Source organism: Centruroides sculpturatus, unplaced genomic scaffold, assembly GCF_000671375.1.
Source record: "Centruroides sculpturatus isolate CEXI.00-Female unplaced genomic scaffold, Cexi_2.0 scaffold821, whole genome shotgun sequence".
In the NCBI taxonomy this organism is placed as follows: Eukaryota; Metazoa; Arthropoda; class Arachnida; order Scorpiones; family Buthidae; genus Centruroides; species Centruroides sculpturatus.
This window is the reverse complement of record NW_019384950.1, coordinates 247,049-267,871: the sequence shown is the minus strand read 5'-3', so window position 1 is coordinate 267,871 and position 20,823 is coordinate 247,049. Positions and strand designations below refer to the sequence as shown.

General features: G+C 28.3%; 1 protein-coding gene across 3 annotated transcripts in view; it reads right to left on the bottom strand.

Moving 5' to 3' along the window:
- Positions 1-541: 541 nt before the first annotated feature.
- The window catches only part of LOC111632264 (G/T mismatch-specific thymine DNA glycosylase-like), a 51,257-nt gene continuing 30,975 nt past the window's right edge, over positions 542-20,823 (bottom strand). For all 3 annotated transcript variants that reach the window (XM_023376658.1, XM_023376659.1, XM_023376660.1), the window contains 6 exons: positions 20,197-20,365; positions 18,261-18,330; positions 15,259-15,391; positions 8,228-8,310; positions 8,084-8,160; positions 542-2,083 (listed from right to left, as the gene is read on the bottom strand). In XM_023376658.1, coding sequence (XP_023232426.1) covers positions 1,436-2,083; positions 8,084-8,160; positions 8,228-8,310; positions 15,259-15,391; positions 18,261-18,330; positions 20,197-20,365 — 1,180 coding nt within the window. In that variant the 3' untranslated portion in view covers positions 542-1,435. The remainder of the gene's footprint in view (positions 2,084-8,083; positions 8,161-8,227; positions 8,311-15,258; positions 15,392-18,260; positions 18,331-20,196; positions 20,366-20,823) is intronic.

The following is a 20,823-nucleotide window of genomic DNA, read 5'->3' as shown; positions in this document are numbered from 1 at the left end:
ATTACTACTGTACAGTTAAATATATAAAGAACAGAATAAACCAGAATTTTTTTATAGAGTAATATTTTTATTTTTATGACAATATTATTACAGTAAATTAAATTTCTATATATTTAAGCTTGTTTATTAATATAATTTTACAGAAATTTTTTGTAAAAATAGTTTTAAAAATGACAATATTACAATAATATTTTGTATGATGAAAAATAATAATTCAACATATTCAAAAAAGATATTCACAATTGTGGTCCATTATACAATTTTACTAATTACTACACATTCAGTAAATATTCAGCATATATTTTAAAAACTAAATATACAAGACTGGTTTCAGGTTAACATGTTAATACAAGTAGTATACATCGTTATTTTTCCGTTAGATCTTGATATAATTAAAAAGAGTGTAAGCAAGCATTTATGCCAACGTAAGCAATGCTAATATTTTGATATCGAATATATTTTTATTAAATTAAAAACCAAAAACAAAACAACGTTTAATTCCTAATGCCATTGATATAGGGTCTTCCAAATTAATGCTATCCATTTTAAATTACTGTAGTTATGCTGTCATCACCTTAGTAGTATGCAACGTACACCAATCAATAGAGTAACTGTCCGAGTTTCACCTTCCATCTGCGCTCGAACGCCTTGTCTATTACCTCTAGGAAGCGCCATAAAGAAAAATGGCGACTCCGCAATACAGAAGGCTTTTGGTATTTTGTATTTTGCAAAGTCAACACGAATAAACCTGGGAGATGTGACGAGTGCAATCAGAATTTGGACGTGTGCCATGTGACACGAGGTGTACAGTACATACGAAAAACTAATGGGCAAGCGTGACAGTCGGGCAGTTTTCCAATGTTTTAGTGTACATTACAACGTACTAGAATAATAATTAATATGATTACAATAACTTAAAATGGTAGCACTCGTTTTGGAAACCCCGTACATTAAATATATATATTATTTAATGTGGAATTGGAATTTTTAAAAACAATTTTAAGCCATCATCATCACATAAACCTCATAAAAAGACGGACGTAAGCCGTCCAAACAAGAGATCCAGAACGACTTGAGCTTAAACAGAATTGTTCACGGCGATGATGATGTTGACTAAATTAGCGTATAAAATATGTAAAACATGCAATTACCTTAATTAAAATTAACAATTTCTCTTCTTAATTCATAATAAAGTACATCAAAATCTTGCTTAATTATAAACAATACAATAAAAAGAAAAACTTTACAGAGAATTATTCACATTATAAAAATCTAACTAAAAAAATTACACACAAAACAATTTTTTTCTCTCCTCATAAATTAAAAAATACAACCACTTAAGATGGCAGTGACAAGCTATATTTTAAATCTAAAAAACGTGCTTTATTATAATACTTAATAGATGGATACGTTTTTTTTTGTTTAGTTTTAAAACTTAGTATTCGTCAAAATCGGGGTCGTAAGGCTCAGATTTGATGTTGTTTTGGAAATGGGCTTTATTGACCATCGAAGATAATGCAAAATTGATTGGAAAATACGTTTTGTTATCGGGCGAGAAAAAGGGGCTTGCATTATAATTATTTGGAAAATTTGCACTGGAGCAATGTATAGAATCGTCGAGCGAATTGGAAATTGTCGTAGCCGTCGCTTTTGCCTTGTTTGGCGCCTGTTGCCAATTGTTGACGGCAGAATGCAATAAACTATTCCACGATTCTTTGTGGGATGCTTCGGAAGAGGTTTTCTGCGAAGTTTTCTGCTTCTTCCTTCCGCTTTCTTTCGGGTTTGCGGAATTACTACTTTTCTTCTTCTTTTCTTGCTTGTTTCCCAGATGAAAGACAGAATTTTCAGACAGAAAGTCTGGATTAGCAGACATGTCGATTTCGGCTTCGAATTCGAATGGTTCTTTTTTAACGTCTACCTTCAGTTTCAGGTCGGGAAACGAAACCTCTGTAAAGTCTAAATGAGGTAACAAACCACAAAGATGATCACGTAATTTTTTTAAAGCTACATAAAACGGGACCTTGTCTACAGCTCTGGGTAACTGGGCACATCTTGCACTCGATGATGGCATAACAAATATTGTCTACAAAAATAAAACGTTATTATTAATTTTATATAAAATTTAACTTAATTTTAAAGTTTTTGATCATTTATGGCTTATGCCAATAATTATTTCTGATACTTATTTTCAAATAATAATAATAATAATTGTATCTGATTTTTCCATCCATCCAATTAACTCTCGAAATCCCTTTCAGAATTCCATTGATCCCCAGAGGGTCTAAATCGACCCATTTGGAATCCCTGTTATACAGGGTGTACCACATAAAACCATCTCAAACTAAGCATAGGCTATGCAAATTTCCATGTTTTGTGAATGAAACGGTCTTCAGAGTGTTTTTTTGTCTAGTTTTATTTTGTTTCATTCGCCCCTTTATTTTCCAATATAAAAATTATAATAATTCTCTCAATCAGTGAGTGGAGACAGTTTTACATGGGTTAGACTAGAGAAGTGTCAACTATAAAATTTATTTTCTATTAATCAACCAACATCTCATGGTTATATCTACTTTTATCACTTACTAACAAACCTTTATGAGGTTAACAGACTCTACAGTACATCTTTTTCTCCTCTCCCAAGTAAAAGTACAGTTATAAAAATGAGAAATTACAATATATAGAATATTTCATGCAAAAACAGTCAGTAGAGTAGAAATGCATTTTTATTCATATATATATATATATATATCAGTAAAGCCTCCCAGGAAGGTGATAGGATAAAATTGGGAAAAGATGTCAATAGGAGAAATCTTTTTTAATAATCACATGACAGATTTATTTTCCTTTATGTGAAAGGTATGATTCAAAATATATTCTCATTCTCATCTTAAAATGATTTAAATCTTTCTTAATACAAAAATATTCTTACACGATTAATTATAATGCAAAAAATATACACACACAGTAAAACCTGTCTAGAATGGATGAAAAATAATTCTTTTGGAATGGAGCAATTTTCTTCATTACAAAAAAACCCCCCCATTCAAAATGGAAAGCTGCCAAATCAGATAAAATATTTAGTACTGTGCAATTCCAGTTTACACAGGTTTTACTGTATAAAAAATATTTTACTACCGCTCAAATCCTACGAGAGAGAATATTAGTTGTTCTCAAGAAACAAGTTTTAATTATTTTATTTGGAAAGAAGTGTGATTATATGGTAACAATTGCACTTAATGAAACCTTGCATAGAAACAAATCTTATATTATTACTAATATTTAAATTTTTTTGAAAACACAAATAGATATTTATGTTTTGGAATAATAAGCTGTTGTGTTTTAAAAACTGTTACCGAGATATTAATTTATCTTCAATATTGTACTGCCAAATATTGAATTTAATTAATAACTATAGATCTTCAAGTGAAAAGAGAAGTCTTTTGGTATCAGAATTGCTTGAGCAAACAGTTGCAATAATTATACGTTATTACAGGTCATTGGATAGCTTACACATAAAAAGAAACAAAAATCTCAAACTGGAAACTGTTCAAAATATCAAAAAGATTAAATATTGTTGCTGGAAAGCAAAAGATTATGGTTAAACAAAGGTTTTTGGACTGATTTACAGTCCAACTTCAGGTCTAGATTCAACTTTATGTACATTTGCTTTCTATCGGAAACATTTTATGTATGAGGTATTTTTATTTTTATTCTTGATGTAAACAGAATCGTTAACATTTGTAAAATTGTAACCAAATTTGAATTTTTGTACATATTCCAAAATTTAAAAATTGGTGTACATGTCATATGACTTTCCAATGTTTCAGAATATAATGCAAGGCATTGTACAGTACATTAAGTTGAATCTAGACCTGAAGTTATACTATAAAATCAGTCCGAGAACCTTTGTCTAACCATTAAATATTGTTGCTGGAAAGAAAAAGGGCTGTCTTTTTGACACAGTTTATATCAACACATATATTAATGTCAGTGATATTTGCATTGTATATATATGTGTGTACTGTACATATCCTGTTTTCATATATACATGTTACATGAGTGCATGCATGTTTCTTCCTGTTACAGTAATATTTTATGTTTTCTATACTGGTTTCAAATTTGTTGTTGCATATGTACACTTCAGTTGGTGCTGTGAGAGATCTGTCATCTGCATTAATGTAGAACTGTTTACTTTATGCAGTTTCCTTCTTATCCCTCTGCTCTCTTTCCTTTTAATCTCATTTCTCATTGGAAGAAACAGCAAGGAACATTTACTTTATATAACATGTTTCCATAAATAGATAATGTGTAAAGTTAAACTGCAAGAAAATGTCTTTAAAAAATGCACTAATCACTTTCACTTGGATAGTGTGCTTACGAAATTTACAGTTATTCCGTAACTTTACAAAATTATATTATTATTAATACTCATTTCATATTAGTATACTGATATAAAATTATGTAAATAATTCCTTAAATTTATGAAAATTATTTGAGACAGCTTTTATATTTTTAAAATCTTTCCAATTAACAAAACACAGTTATCAAAAAAAAAAAAATAAAATAATAAAGATTAATTAATTAATATAATAAAATCTCAGATTTAAACAAATTTAAAATTCACAAGTATCAAAACAATACATTTAGTTGACTAAAATTTTTTAAATATATAACAGGGAACCAAAGAATTTAAAAATGTGCAATATAATGATGAATAATTAAATTCAATTGTTAATTTCATCAAAAATTAAAGCATTACATCTAAAAAGATCATGACATTGATAATTAGTATTGCAAGTTAAATTTGCAATAGGATATTAACTTAAATCTACTTTTTATAACTAGAATAATATTTTAAAAAGGAAATAATTCATAATATATAGAAGAAATTTTCATTTAATATGTCACGGTTGTTATTTCATTGATTTCCAATTTGTAAGGTTATCGTTATTGGTAGTGACAACTTCAAAATTCATATACTGTATATAAATATAAGTAGATAAATAAATGTTTTTGCAAATCATCAGATTTTTAATTATTAAACTTTTGACTTCTTTTAACCCAGAAAAATAATGCCGATTCATTTATTTATTAAACTATTTTAAATTTATCAAATCCTTGAATAAAAATCACCATCACCAAACATTTCATAGGAATGCAGGAAAAAACTTAAAAATGTCCAGAGCTAGGATTATTAGTATATTTCTAAAATTAAAATCATAGTTTCATGTAACAATAATCTATTAAATTTTTATACTGCTTCTCTTTAAATAAATTAGTATGATAGAGCAGCGATGAGCAAACCAAGGTTGAAGGTCCTGAATTGGGCTTTGGCAACAATTTTATTTTCCTGTTTCCTGCTTCTTGCTATCATGGAACACTAAGCTGATTTTCATGATAATGAACATTCGAACTAAACTTGACCAGTTAAAAAAAAAAAAAAAAAAAAAAAAAAAAAAAAAAAAAAAAAAAAAAAAAAAAAAAAAAAAAAAAAAAAAAAAAAAAAAAAAAAAAAAAAAAAAAAAAAAAAAAAAAAAAAAAAAAAAAAAAAAAAAAAAAAAAAAAAAAAAAAAAAAAAAAAAAAAAAAAAAAAAAAAAAAAAAAAAAAAAAAAAAAAAAAAAAAAAAAAAAAAAAAAAAAAAAAAAAAAAAAAAAAAAAAAAAAAAAAAAAAAAAAAAAAAAAAAAAAAAAAAAAAAAAAAAAAAAAAAAAAAAAAAAAAAAAAAAAAAAAAAAAAAAAAAAAAAAAAAAAAAAAAAAAAAAAAAAAAAAAAAAAAAAAAAAAAAAAAAAAAAAAAAAAAAAAAAAAAAAAAAAAAAAAAAAAAAAAAAAAAAAAAAAAAAAAAAAAAAAAAAAAAAAAAAAAAAAAAAAAAAAAAAAAAAAAAAAAAAAAAAAAAAAAAAAAAAAAAAAAAAAAAAAAAAAAAATGAGAATAAACTTGATAATGATATGAAAACTAGTTATATAAAGTTATTACTTTACTATGTAATGTACAACAGTTATGGATTGTGTTCATAATTGATATGCAATTAAGAAAAAATGCACGTAATCCATTGAAAGCCTTGTAGAAGTCTGATCTCTAAAGAAAGACTGAGGGACATCACTGGTGCTCAAAAAAGGAGAACACAGATGAGTAAGTTTGTCTAAGCAAAGATCTGCACAAACACCAGAAGATATGCACAGGAATCACCTCAACAGATTCACAAAAGTAGCAAGAAACTAACAAGGAGGAAAGTTTAGATGGCACAAATTATGTATGAAATAAGCAAAACCAATTACATCACTGACTAAAAAAGTGAAAATGATTTTTGTTAAATATCCAGAAATCCTTAATTTGCCTAAAGAGAGGGCTGAGCAAAAATGTTTTGCTTGGCTCTAAACCAAGAGTTAAACTCCACTGTTTAGAATGATTGGAAATAGTTCAATATTCGACAGCTCTAGAAAAAAACACTACCCTACTTCAAGCCTTACAGAGGGATAATATAATGTTGGAATAGCCATTAGATCAGCACTTATATCACCCACAATGAGTAACTATAATATACCCCTTTATTTTTGTTGTTTAAAAATTAGTTTTTATTGTAAATTATAATTTAAATTAAACTGTACCATGTAGATGTCATGCTAAATTTACATAATAAACTAAATTCTATATGTCTAACGATTAGTTTCTTATCCCCTTTATTATTAATTAGTTCTCATATACTCCAGTTATTTTAAGGGTTAATTGGAATATAACAGTATATGAGAACTACATCATCAATTTAACAAGTGAAACATAAAAGTATATTGTATAAAGTGAACAACTTTTTCAATTAACTTTTACTTTTTTGTGATTTATATAAATATGAATAGTAGTATAGGGAATTTCATATAATATAACTATATAAAAAAAATCCATATAAGATAAAAATTGTTAAACATAGTTTACTATAAAATTTTAAATAGAATAATCATATAATTTTGGTTATGACTAATAAGTTTTATTTCCAAATCTAGGTATACTAATCAATGTTAAGAAAGTAAAAAATATTATAGCAATGATTAATATAGTAAATTAATTTAAAATGGTGACACATCATCAGCAATGACTTCTATATTTTTCACTAAAACAATAGTTGCAAAACCTTGGCTGTACAGACAGTTTTCATTTTTGTATTGATTATATTTATATAATAGTCAATGACATCATTTATTATGTCTCTCTATGCTCTATCAGACCTTCAAATATGAATAGTTTTTTATTAGGAATAAATTGTTTTTACTTTATTGAATTTTAATATTAATAACAACATATTGTAAAATTATAGTACATGTGATTTTAACAAAAATAAACAGTGAATATAAGTTTCAGATTTGCCCATTACATTTTCTCAACATATGCACCTTATCACAAGGCACATATATGACTGATACTCAAATTTTTCCTATGCTCACTACAGCATATCCATTGTCATTCCTCCCACAGCAGCCACAATTCTACAGCTGCTATAGAACTAGAATACAAAAAACCTTCTCTGGTGCAGAGTGCCATTTTATAGCACTTAGGAGGAGCCCAGAGGTAGATAAGATGTTTGAATGCAGATGGGAAATGAAACTCAGACAGTTACTCTTGATTGGTGTACTGTACATCACATACCTCTCAGATAATAATTAATATAATTACAATTTAAAATGGTAGCATTCATTTTGAAAGATTTTAAAACATTGTGGAAAAATATGAATGACTCATATTGATTTAGAAATGCAAACCACAATAAACACACACGACAATTAAGTAATAATTGACGTGCTATTTTGTTTCTTAATACTATTTCCTACACTTACAAAAGCAACCAAAATATTTAAATGAAACATTCATATTCACACATGAAAATTTTTGCTACTCATTATTTGTTTAATGTATAAATGGTTTTAAAAAATTACTGAATTAATAAAGTATTTAATTTCAAATTCAAAGTTTGTGAAATCAACATTATATTTATGCCACAAATGTTAAGAATTATTTAAAATTTTTAAAAATATATCATAATCAATTAAAATTAATTTGTTTCTTACTTAAAATAGATTTTAATTTGAACTTACAACTTTTGTTCCTAGAACAGGTTCTGGCTGCCTTCCAAAATCAAAAGTCTTTCTACCAGAGAACACTTCGTAGATCACTGATATAATTAAACAATTTATTATTATTTAAAACTTGATTAATTTAAAAAATAAAATCTCTCTTACATTTTCCATTAAAAACTGCAATTTTTGGTTGGAATTTTTGTAATTTCTTCAGTAATACTTCTGCACCTTCTTTAATTTCTTTTCTAATGAAAAAGAAACTTTCATTGAGAGAGAGATAAATGTTGTTATCAGTTGTAAATTACATGTATAATTTAAGGAGGAGAAATATCACAAAAAGCACATCATTGTATACAATGAGGAGAGAAGTGTCAAGACAATGTCTATGTGGCCTTTTTTACTGGTGTGAGATTAGCAGTGGGCCACTGGGCTCATCCCAAATGACCACTCGTTCTCGGCTAGTCGGATGGCTAGGAGGGCAAAAATTTGAGTGGGGAGTGCGTCGGTAAGTCGGCAGGTGTCCTTCAGAGACAGGAGACAGGTTTAAAAACAAAACAAGCATTTATTTATATAACTAAGCTAGGATACATAGGTTAAATGCGATTAAATAAATTCACTGTACAAAAGGGACGCTCTAATTAGCTTTACCTGCTAGTCTGAGAGAGAGTTCACAAAGCTCTAAAAAGTACAGATACCTGTATGCCGATATGTCTAAAATGCGTTCGTTGAATATGTTCGTTAATGGCGATGGAAGTTCAAACGGCTGTGGTTGGTCGTATGTCCTTTCGGTCCGGAGTATGGAGACAAATATGGCACATCTACCAAGTATAACTTCCGAGGGATCGCCCTGAGCTTCCGGGGACTCGAGCTTTTATACGTTATTCGTGGGAAATGAGGCACGTGATCGACTTCAGTTGACACTTACGGTGCATTCCGATCAACTAACTGTCAACTTTCCCATCATAATGTGAAAACAATCGGTGACCTCCGATATACTTCTCACCAAGAGTGGGTTTTTCCATCGGAGTTGTTTACAAAGATTTTTCCGACATCGGCGTAAAAATCGCGGATTTCACACTGGTATTAGTGGTGTACAAATTCTTATAAGCCTACTTGCTAATAAACTTATACTGTAGTTAAAAAAAAGTTCTGCAAATATCTTCTAAGCCATTTCTTCAATGTCAGAGGTGTCCCTGAACTATTGTACAAAAGGAACCATAAGTACACTACTGTATACAAAGATAACGATGTACTTTTGCCAGTTTTGACAACTGACTCAAAAACTATACACACAATTAATTGACAGCCCCATGTAAGTATGGACTATTACAATTAGCATAAATCATGGTTTTATTAACTGACATTAAAACATGTAAAGGCAATTAAAAATTAAATTTTGGATTAATCGTTAATTAATTAATAATAGTGTAACTGAAATAAAAAATACTGGCAATTTAAACTACTGTAATGAAAGTAAATGTTAATGTCAATAATTTAAATCATTATTTCAAGCACTACTTAAAACTAACAGTGTATTATCAGTCACATGTAAAACTGACAGCATGAAAAGACATTTTAAAAATGCCTACTTATCTGAAGATAATGATAAAAATACCTAAAACTCTGATTACAGTAAGTAAAATTTTATAAACATTTTAATTTATGTTTTGAGACATACTAATTCTGATAATATTTAAACTGCTGATAGCAATATCTGTGATTACAATAAGCAGATTCCACTTTCTTTATTGCAAATAGATGTATCTATGATTCCAGTACAAAAAACATTTAAAATCATCCGACAAATAATTCTTGAATAATACATGTAGATAACATGCTGTATAGAAAAATTTATTGCTTGTACATTTCAAAATTATGAATTAATTTCAAATTGTAATCTTACAGAAAAAGTTGCAATAATTGCTAGTGTAATAATATGAGTAATATTGTAAAAACCAATTTCATATTTCTGATTAAAAAACATTTAATCAGATGTTACAGAAAGTTATCATATGTCCAAAAATTCATTTCCTCATAAAATTTCTTTAAAAAAATTATAATTATGCAATATAATATACTAATATTCAAAATACAGTAAAGCCACAATTTAATGGACAAAATTTCCAGTCCACATAACATAAAAAAAATAACCTGTTCATTTTTATATGACTTATTCCAAACAGTGTCTTCTTTTAATTATTCTTTACTTCACAACTGGGTGCATAGGTGATGAGTATCAGTGTGTAAGATATTCCTGAATAAAGAGTGATGTTAAAGATGCCCAGTGTCTACCTATGCACTCAGTTGTGAAGTAAAGAATAAGGTTATTTTTTTTCAAATATAAGAGTCACTGCTCTTAATTAAATACAATTAAAGTGTATCTTCCAAAAAGTGTTTGTTTGTTTATTTTGATTTAGATCATGCACTTGTTTACTACAATCTCAGTCTCTATAGTGAGTACAAAAGTAACAATATGTATAGAAAACTTTTCTGTAAAATTAAACTTCTCATATGTACTTAATTTTAATTACACATATGTATCTACATAAGTGTGAGAATCTGCACTCACTATGTAACTTATTAACAACATAACTAAATCACAACATAACCTCTTGACAATAAAAGTTTGTTGAATAACTGTCAACTTTCACACCTGGGAGTAATTCATCTGCCAAGTTCTCAGCATTGAAAGCAACACTTTCTCATAACCTTCTGACCTACTGTCTCAATTTCATCAGTTCAATATAGCAAGTAGCTGAGAGTTTAGTCAGTCGTCGTCCGTTCATCCAACTGTTTAGTACTGTGCCTTATCTAGTTCCAGTGGATACATCTAGTTCTTACAGGTACTTCCTCGTCTACTGTTACGCATTCCAGAGATGAACTATCACCTGCGACTAAGAAATCTTGCTACAATGATCAATAATGAGTCAACCATCAACGAGCATCAGACCACTTTCGAACATCATCAACCTCAGGTATCTATTGCCATGTGAACCTCATGTAAACTCTCTCTCATCCACTTATGTCTATAGATCCCTTAAATTTAATGTTTTACTAACTTGTAAACTGTATCATGTTTTCTTTGAAATTAAATCGTTATTAGTTGTTAACCTGGCATCTGAGTGATTCACTTCTGGTGCACCGTCTCTCAGACCTCCTCCACCCCGAATCCAATCGTCCGTGCATGTGGCCACTCACGTGACCTACTTTTAAACAAATCTCGCTGATGCGGCTTCCATATCAAACAAAACATGGCGTAGCCAGTCCTGATGAGGTATCCTGATGAGGTATCAAAGAGTCTCATAAGCAAAAACAGATAAGTAACTAGTTTGTCAATTTTTTAACATAGGCATTTGGAAAACTTATAACAGATTTTTGGCTTTAATGACACCCACTCACCCAAATTGGTCTGTTAAATCAAGGTATTACTGTTTTAATCAGTGACAAAAAAAAAGTACAGTAGAATCTGCTTATTATAATCATTTTAGGGTAAATAAATTGGGACTACAATTAGTGGAAATTCTGGTTAAATGATTTAAATTTTGTGTAAGATTTATCACTATTAAGATAAGCACAAGTATCTGAACATAAATTAAGATGGTATTTATACAAACTTGATTTATTTAGATCTAATGCTGTGACTCATGTCACTAATCCACTCTAAGAAGGTTAATGCAATTGAAGAAAGGGTGTTAAAATATTGATCTAGATTATCAAATTTCATTCTGTTCAACTGATAAAAACTACACAGGTTTGAAGGCATCATCAGAGATTAACTCTTCTCGTGTAAATTCAGTATTATATAATCATACTACACAACATTACTGTACAATAAATAACTAATACAATGTTGCAGGTTAACTTTCTTTTTGATATTAGACACTGAGGTGTTATAAATTAAACAGCAACATTTATCTTTGCATTTATAGTATAACAAGAAAGTATTTTATTTAATTGTTAAGATGGCTAAAAACGTTTACACATCTATTAAAAGATTTATGCTGAAGTTTTGGTTTTAAGTGTGTTTATTCAAAAAATTTCTAAAAGAATAACCTGACCTAGTTATGATCACCCATTTAAAGGGCAAGTTCCACTTTTTTTTTCTTTATTTAGCTTCTGTTCATGCTCTTTTCACTGTGCTGCAATCATAAATAAAGTCAACATATTAGCTCAGAACACAGTGCTGACAGCAACAGTTAAAATATTTCTCTGTGGAAAATTTCTTTGATATCAATTTTGTATGATTTTTGCATCTTAATAGACTATGTTATCCAGGACTGGCCAAAAATAATGCCAAAACTGATTTGGTGGCCAGGCCAGATTTAATCCAATTACACTATCTTAGTTATGAAATTTGCAAACATTTAAAAACTTTTATTTCAATTAAAAAAATTTTTATTTTGAACAAAGTTTAACTGATTGGAAAATACTTTCAGATTCCCTTCAATTAATCTTCAACGCTTACATCACAGTAATTTGAACATAACACTGTGTAAAATAAATTTTCCTAATTTAGTTTTGTCATTCACAACAACAAAATTTAAGAACATTTTTCTAATATTTGAAAATTAAATTTACACAATTATGTATCCCTGCATTTTATGTAGAAATATTCAACCTTGTTTTTATAATATAATTAGCTTTAATGGTCAGTGATTACATTAAAAAAATGGAGTAGTTGAATTCTTTACCATGTCAAATTATTTTACTTATTAAAAATAATTCTTAAATAAAATTCTTCAATTATTTGTTTATAATATTTTTGAAAAACAATTTTGTTAAGTCAAATTTCATTAAATGAAAATTAGTAAAAAAATATTGTAATAAAAAATACAAAAAAGCTGACAGATATAACAGCAAGTATTACTTATTTCTATAAGGAATCATCCATAAATTATGTAATGTTATTTTTATACCTTTCAATTATCATCCCACTCCTGTAACATTCCTTAACACCTAATGCACACACCCATCTAAAATTACATAACTAACACCTATGCATGTGTATTATATACCATTTTTACACCTTACTCATGGAATTAAATGGGTATGTGTACACACAATGCAGTTTTCAAACAATAAGAGAAGCAGAATCATTTGCAATTTGTAAAAAAATTTTGTATTAAATAACTATAATCTATAACAAATTCAGCCGAGATACTGAAACAAGTATTCTCTGTACTGTATACTTGGAAATATCATTCTGCACAAGATGCAAAGGACATAAATTTATGCATATCCTGCAATTGCATATAACAACATTTCTAGTCTTCCTTTTATAGCATAAACATTGGCAACTTGTCTAGCATGTAAATTTGAGAGCAACTCTAAGACTTACTAAACTTTGGCAAACCCAAAGCAACAGTGGAGCATGCAATATGCATGGATCTTGTTGAAAGACTGCATTTCCAATTTGCCTCTGAATTGCCTCTACATTTTGAATATAATGATTAAAGCCAAATGATTGCCAAAAAATTGATACTAGAGGTAGGTGTTAGATGCCATCTCTTATTAAATTTAATAATTATAATCAAATTAATATTTACTTGAATAATTTATAAAGTTCTTTAATTATTAATAGTAACAATAATATAGTCTGATTTAATCTGGCAATTATTTAGCTTCAATATAACTATTAAGATTAGAGATGTTTATATATGAATAGAATAATGTTTCCAGGTATACATCAAGACAACTATTACAATGTAAATACCAATTTTTGGTGTTGAGTATAGACCAAGTGAAGTACTTTACTTAGTAAAAAGTTTCTTTACAAATTGGAAATTATTCTGCTTATCTCAGCATTTATAACAGTTGTGTATGGAATATGTATACATTTAGTGCTATAGATAAGTGCTAATACTAAATGACAAATTTTGTTTATACTGTATTTGTTACCAAATTTCTATTACTTTCATTTAAACGGTTTGTTTAAAAAAATAAAAAAAGCTATTGATTCCAAAAAGTCATGTATATATTATACAGGATAATTCTCTCAATAGGAAACCCAAACATTCTCAATAACTTTCTTATTGCTTTATGGTTCTTTACAGACCCATTTTCAATATTGCTTTAAGACAACCTTGTTTTGCAACATACAATATAAGTGCATGTAAATTTTCATAGGAAAACATAAAACAGTTATCAAGGAATGTTTTGGCTTCCTAGTGAGAAAATCATCTTGAAATATTTCTTATTCTTATACAGATGTTCATTGTTTAAAACTTTACTTTGGCTATTTAAGGAGATAAAAAAGTGTTAAATGTTTTTCCTACATTATCAATTAACCAATTTTAAGTATTAAATTTTACTTCTTATCGTTTAGTAACAGAAATGAGAAACAAAAGATATAACAACATATATTAAACTGAAATATAATATCAAGGATATTAAAAAAAATAATATATGACTAAAATAATAATTATTTCAGTAAAATATATTATATAATGTATTTAAGAACTGTTGTTAGATAGTTCACTTTTATAAGAAGAAATTATTATTCACTTATGTTTGAATGAATTATGTTAAGTTAAATCTTAAGAGTTTTTGGAATTTCTGAAATTTTGATTAGTAGATAAAAAACAAATTATAGAAAATGAACACAGTAGAGAGTCGATTATCCGAATCAATTGGGGACTGGTGTTGTTTGGAAAATCAATTTTTTGGATAACCAATTATGTACAAAAAAATACATTATTAATAAAGTATATATTAGTATATCCCAATAATAGTATATTCATATATATCCCACATTTAAATTTTTCTCCATTATGTGTCGCTTCGTGTTGAATTTTCGTTGATGTTAAGCTTAACAAAAATGTTTATTATAATAATCGTGGCTATTGTATTGTTAAAAATTATATCTTTATTTTGTACAAACAAAATAAATATATTGAAAAATATAAAAACAAAAAAAAATTATACTTTAAAAGTTAATCTAGTATCAAAAATGATTGATTCAGCACGACACAGTCCAACTGGAATGCTTTCGGTTGATTGGCATTTGGATAATTGACGCTCTACTGTAGTTGTATTGAAACTATTTTATCAATTATTGCTTTGAAGCAAATGTAAAACTGATATTAAAGAAATATTGCACTAGTAACTATTCATTATCTAAAAATAAAAATGTAATACATTGTCAATTACACACATTTTTATCATCATATTGGGAAAATTTATAAGTCAATAACCTTGTTAAATCACTACTTCCTCTAGTAGTACGAGCTACAATGTTTGTGAATCCAATTCCATAATTTAAAAGTTTATAATCGTCGAGTGCTGTCATTGGTTCAGGAATTAACCCAGCAAGAAATAAACATTTCCCTGAAAAAAGAATTAACTCATTACAAATTTAAACAAATATTTATCTACATATACAATAATAAATCAGTTTTAAGTATAAATCTCATTCTTTATATAGTAATACACATACCAAAGCCCAATACATAGATAATCAACCAAATGAGCTGCTTTAATAAGCAGGCTATAAATCCATTATTGTTAATGATTAAATACTAAATAATTTGGTACTAGAGGTAGATGTTAGGTGCCATCTCTTATAGAAATTAATAATTATAATTTTTATAATTTATTAAATAATTTAGACGAGTCATTTTTAGGCTTAAGGAGTTTGACAATTGTATTTACAGTCGACCGCCCATAACATGGGTTCCTATAGTTCAGATTCCTATATCACAGCAAAAAAATTGCAACAGTATTCGTACAAACATGCTAAAAATACTCGCATAATTTGGTAAAACGTCATCACCGACTTGTGTCGCAACAGGATTGGTCAAATCTAGACCAATAGCAGATATTGTAAAAACCATTGGACCAATTATTATTTAACATCCATAAAAATTATATTTATATTAATGATGTCTCCAAAGTTCAGCAAATTTTTTGCAAAAAAAATAATTTATCAGGAAGCATGCAAGCGCCATTCGATGACAAGCTCCACGACGAAAACAAGCTTAAGCAATGGTGTAGTCAAACGGTGCATGCTCGGTAAGTAATCCTACAATTTTTTGTTTATAGCATAGTTTATATGGATTATTCCCAAAAAATTATATGTATTTTGGAAATGTTGAGTCGAATTAGTTTAGAATCGATTAATTTTATGGAAGAAACCTTTCAAACAGCCATAGTCCGTAAACTGCATACATGCCAGGCTGTGATTGGCTGGACTCATAGAAAATGCATTCATAAAAACTGGAACGTATCTACTGTTATAGGGTGTACGTGTACTGTGTACTTCAAAATTTGAATCTCATTCTTACCACTGCCAGAAATCCAAATTCAAAGGAGTGCAAAGATTTATAAGGGAGGAGTATCTTCAAAGTTTCAGTAGAAAGTATTGAATATATTTGTTAAATAGACAACCACGACTGTTTCAATCTTTTTCTTGATATTCATTTTAACATGGTATCATAGGATATTTCAGTGAGTTCTTTGTTAGCCTTTGTCAGTGTTCCACTTGTTACATCAACCTAATTGGATTTTCAATCCAGGTTTTTTGCTCAGTTCCCCCCCTCTCTTTAAGAATGTAATCACCAAAATTTTCTTCTATTACTTTCAAGTATGCAGAGGTTGTGAGGTTTGTGAGACGTATACTAATTAGCTGATTTCACTTCATTAATGATGATTAAGGTTTCAAATGATTCAGAACAGTCATACTTGTGGTCTTCAATTTTCTTCATCTGCAACATGAATTTTTTGATGAAACTGGAAATTTTATCAACTGTAAATATATTGGATTCACCCATTCCTTCTAACCACATATTCAGTTTAATTTCATAAAGGCCTGTCAAATACATAAGCTTCAGGACAAATTCCTCATCAAAGCAAACTCCTGCATAATTATTTTTCTAATCCAAAAACATCATTTTGTCATGCAGTTTTACAAGTGTTGTCAACAAGAGCCTCAAAGCCAATGTCTTGTTCCGAAGTAATTTATGAATACTCCATTTCTTCAGTTTTTCAAACAAGCACAAGATGAATTGATAAAGTTCATTAGTTCAATGGAAGCGTTTAAAATGCTTTATAAAACATCTGACAGTTTTCAGTGGCAACATTTTCTTGTTAATATTGCAGTGAGTCCATGTAATATTCAGATTAACTTCACAGTCCATCTCTTTGGAATAGTTCCTCTTCTGTCCACTGGAACATTTCATAAATTGTGTGTAAAGATGGAAAGCAGTATCATTTTAATTTCTTTAAAGCTTTTCTCATTTAATCTAACTCCAACCATCTTTATTGCTGGAAGCAGTAAAGATCTATCAATTGAATATTGCTTATTATCTTGAACAATTAAAAAAAAAACTAATTAGATATGAACTGTACATAGCTTTTTCGTTGCTCTTGGTAAAATGTTAAAGCTCCAATTTGATCGTTTAGAACTCATTGAAAGTTCTTCTTCCTCAACTATTATTTTTTAGATTAACCATTTCATCCATTGCCATTCTGTTTGTCTTCAATTCCAGAATTTTGTGCCATCATTGTTTTCTTTAACAACCACTTAGCCTTGATTCAATACAAAAAGATTCACAACAAAGACATTTAACAGCCTCAAACATTTGTGGAAATGCATAACAGTTAATGTTATGCATTTCCACAAAGATGACTAACTAACATAAGTACTAAACAAAAATAAATACTGGGAGTAACATTGACATTTCACTTTCATTAACTGTGACCAATCCATTAACTATGTCCACCACCAGCAACTAACACAGTTCATAAGTTACTTTGGTAGATTGCTTTAAAGTTTATGCATTCACTGTTATATCTGGACTGGACTCAACAGAAGTGATCCTGCTTAAATATGATAATGGAAATTTCTAGAAACAAGCATCCAGTGAGTGTGCTTTGGTTGCTAAAGGGCAGCAGTAAACTGTAGTTTATAATTTTACACAAAATTTTTGTAATTCAAAAACTTTTGGTTGCAATGCCACAAGCTGACGTTTTTGAGTAAAAACATGAACCCATAGTTTGGGAAATACTGATATAATGGAATTAAAAGATGGAAACAATCTTGGAAGTTCAGCAAATACAGGATTATTACATCACTAAAGAAAGAGCTAAATCAATTTATAGCTAATTTTACATGATGTCTTTTCATAGATATTTTTTAAACATCTTTTTTTCACTTAAAACTATAAATATAAAAATTCAGAATGATGATGATACTTACAGAAATGATTTCCAGGACCAGCATAATGATGTCCTTTAAATGCAGCTATTAAACCAGGATTGATTCCAATCTGAAAAAAAAATAATTTTACAAATAAATGAAATATTAATATACTGAAATTAATTTAAAACTACTTTGAAAATATATGTATCACTGATAATTATTTAGAAATGTAAATTCTAAAAGTATTTGTACAAATTATCAAAGACACAGAAAATATTTACAAATACCTAACATTAAAAAATTTAAATTAATTTTTATTAATTTCCTTAGATCATCATCATCTCTAATCTCCAATTTTTGATTTAATTATTAATAAATAAAAATCCTCTTTGAATCTCCAGTTTAAATTAAAAAAATTAATCATCATTGGTATATAAGTTATATTGTGATATAAAACCTTTTAACATGGTTACTTTCAATATGATGAATAAATTTTATACTACTAATTAAATTGGTTTTTAAAATTAACTTTAATTCACAAAATAAATATAAAAATTACAGATTCTTCTAACATTATTTTTTGTTTCATCCATTGTCTTTATTGAAAGTAATATTTCCAATTATTACATATTGAAAGTAGTAGCAATGAAATGTTTAAAAGTTTGCTGTGTTTCTGGCTCAGAAGATTTGTTTTTAAGAAAAAAAAAAAAAACCAGTATTATTATTGTTTCTTGTATACTTCTAAGAATATATTTGAAGCATAGCATTAGCAAAGCTTCTTCTATGAGGCTTACAGAATTGTGTTCATTGTCCAAAACTATCAAATCCATTTGATAGATTTTGATTAAACGTTGCCATTTTCCATTAATTGCAATGCGGAATCCAAAAATGCAATAAAAAATGGGAGTCTGTGACTTTGTTTTTGAGATATAAGATTGTTGCAAGAGTGCATACAACAAAGCAATGTCATGCAATGTTTCATGGTTGCTATCATGGGTTTATAGAATCAAGTTCATTCTGAAAATTTAATAGATTGATTTTGAAAAAATTTGTCATTTTCCATTAATCCAGAAATGTAATGTGAGTCCATTTAAATGTAAAAAATCCAGCAACATTTAAGAATTCTGGTAGTGCTATCTGTTGCAATATTTCATTAAAAAAACTGTTTAGATTTTTAATTATTATAAAATGGCAAAAAGCTTAATTTTGAGGATAGGGGTGGGTTTTATAAAAGATTGTAAATGGTAATAACCAGTAAAATTGTCATTAAGTCTGACCCTACTCAAGAAATGATACACGACCACCCTTTATTGCCCCACCCTGGCAACCTTAAACCACCAAAATCTAATAGCATGAATCTAATACACAAATCTTCCTGCAAAATTTCAGAATTTTTCGAAAGCACAGGAGTTAAGGTTCAAACAAGGTAAATAAAATCATGCCACCCACACACAAACTAACATCCATATATATAGAAAAAAACTGAATGTTTTTGCATTTCTCAATATTTCAAAGTCACCTAAGTTCAAAAACGTAAAAATCTAGGGGGGTATTTTTTCCAATCATCATACTTTCCCTCTGTTATCTATAACAAAGCCAGGAAAGTAAAACTAAGGAGTCTATGATTTTGTTTTCAATATATAAAGATATTACAATGACAACATCCATTCCATCAGGTACTGTACAAGGATTGCCTCTTCTGTGCCTAACAGGTGCAGGGATCACTTCTTTCTTTCAGGCTCAGCTTCAATTCTATTGCAATTCAACAGAGTTGTGCAATGTCCTAGTATATTTTAAATATTTTTCATGTTTATAACACATACATAATAAGTAACAAAAAATTTTTTGACACACAACTTCCTATGACTAAATTTTTGACATTACTTCCTATGGGGACATTTGACATTACTTCCAAATGTGTTAATTATTAATTTAATTTGGTATTCCAAACATATCAGAACAATGACTAAATTATAATTATGTATGTACTTACTATTAAAATATCTAGACCAGGAATCAAATGATCAGGAAGAGTTCTCTTCATCACATCTTCTTCAGACATTCCATCAAATCTATCAACCTTCTTTTTAGGTTTAAACTTCTCTGTAATTTTCTCTTGTTTAACTTGCTTTATACCATCTTCTGTATTAATGAATTCATATCTAATTGATAAATATTAATATGATATTAGAACAAACCAGAAAATTATCAAACACTTATGTATTATTCTACATAAAACTTAGACCTAAGATATTGATTCTCAAGTTTTCCAGATGAATGTTTTACACATTTACATTCACTTATTGCCTTTCAACTAAAATGTAAAATGTGATGTGTAAGTCGCTACAGAACAAAAGTAAGTTTGTGACTAATGTTTTGAGTTATGTTAAATTAACTATTATACAGGGATGCACAACCTTTTGTTAAGAAGGGCCAAATTAGGATTAAGTTTACTGACTGGGGGCCGGACCTCCAAGCGATTAATGCGATGGCTGAGATTGGATGCTGGCGGCAATCTTTATGTCTGGTGTAATGGCAGATGTTNTTAAAAAAAATATTCTGCAGTGATTCCAACAATAATCTATGGACTTTTTATGCAGAATGTTTTCAGAAGCTCATG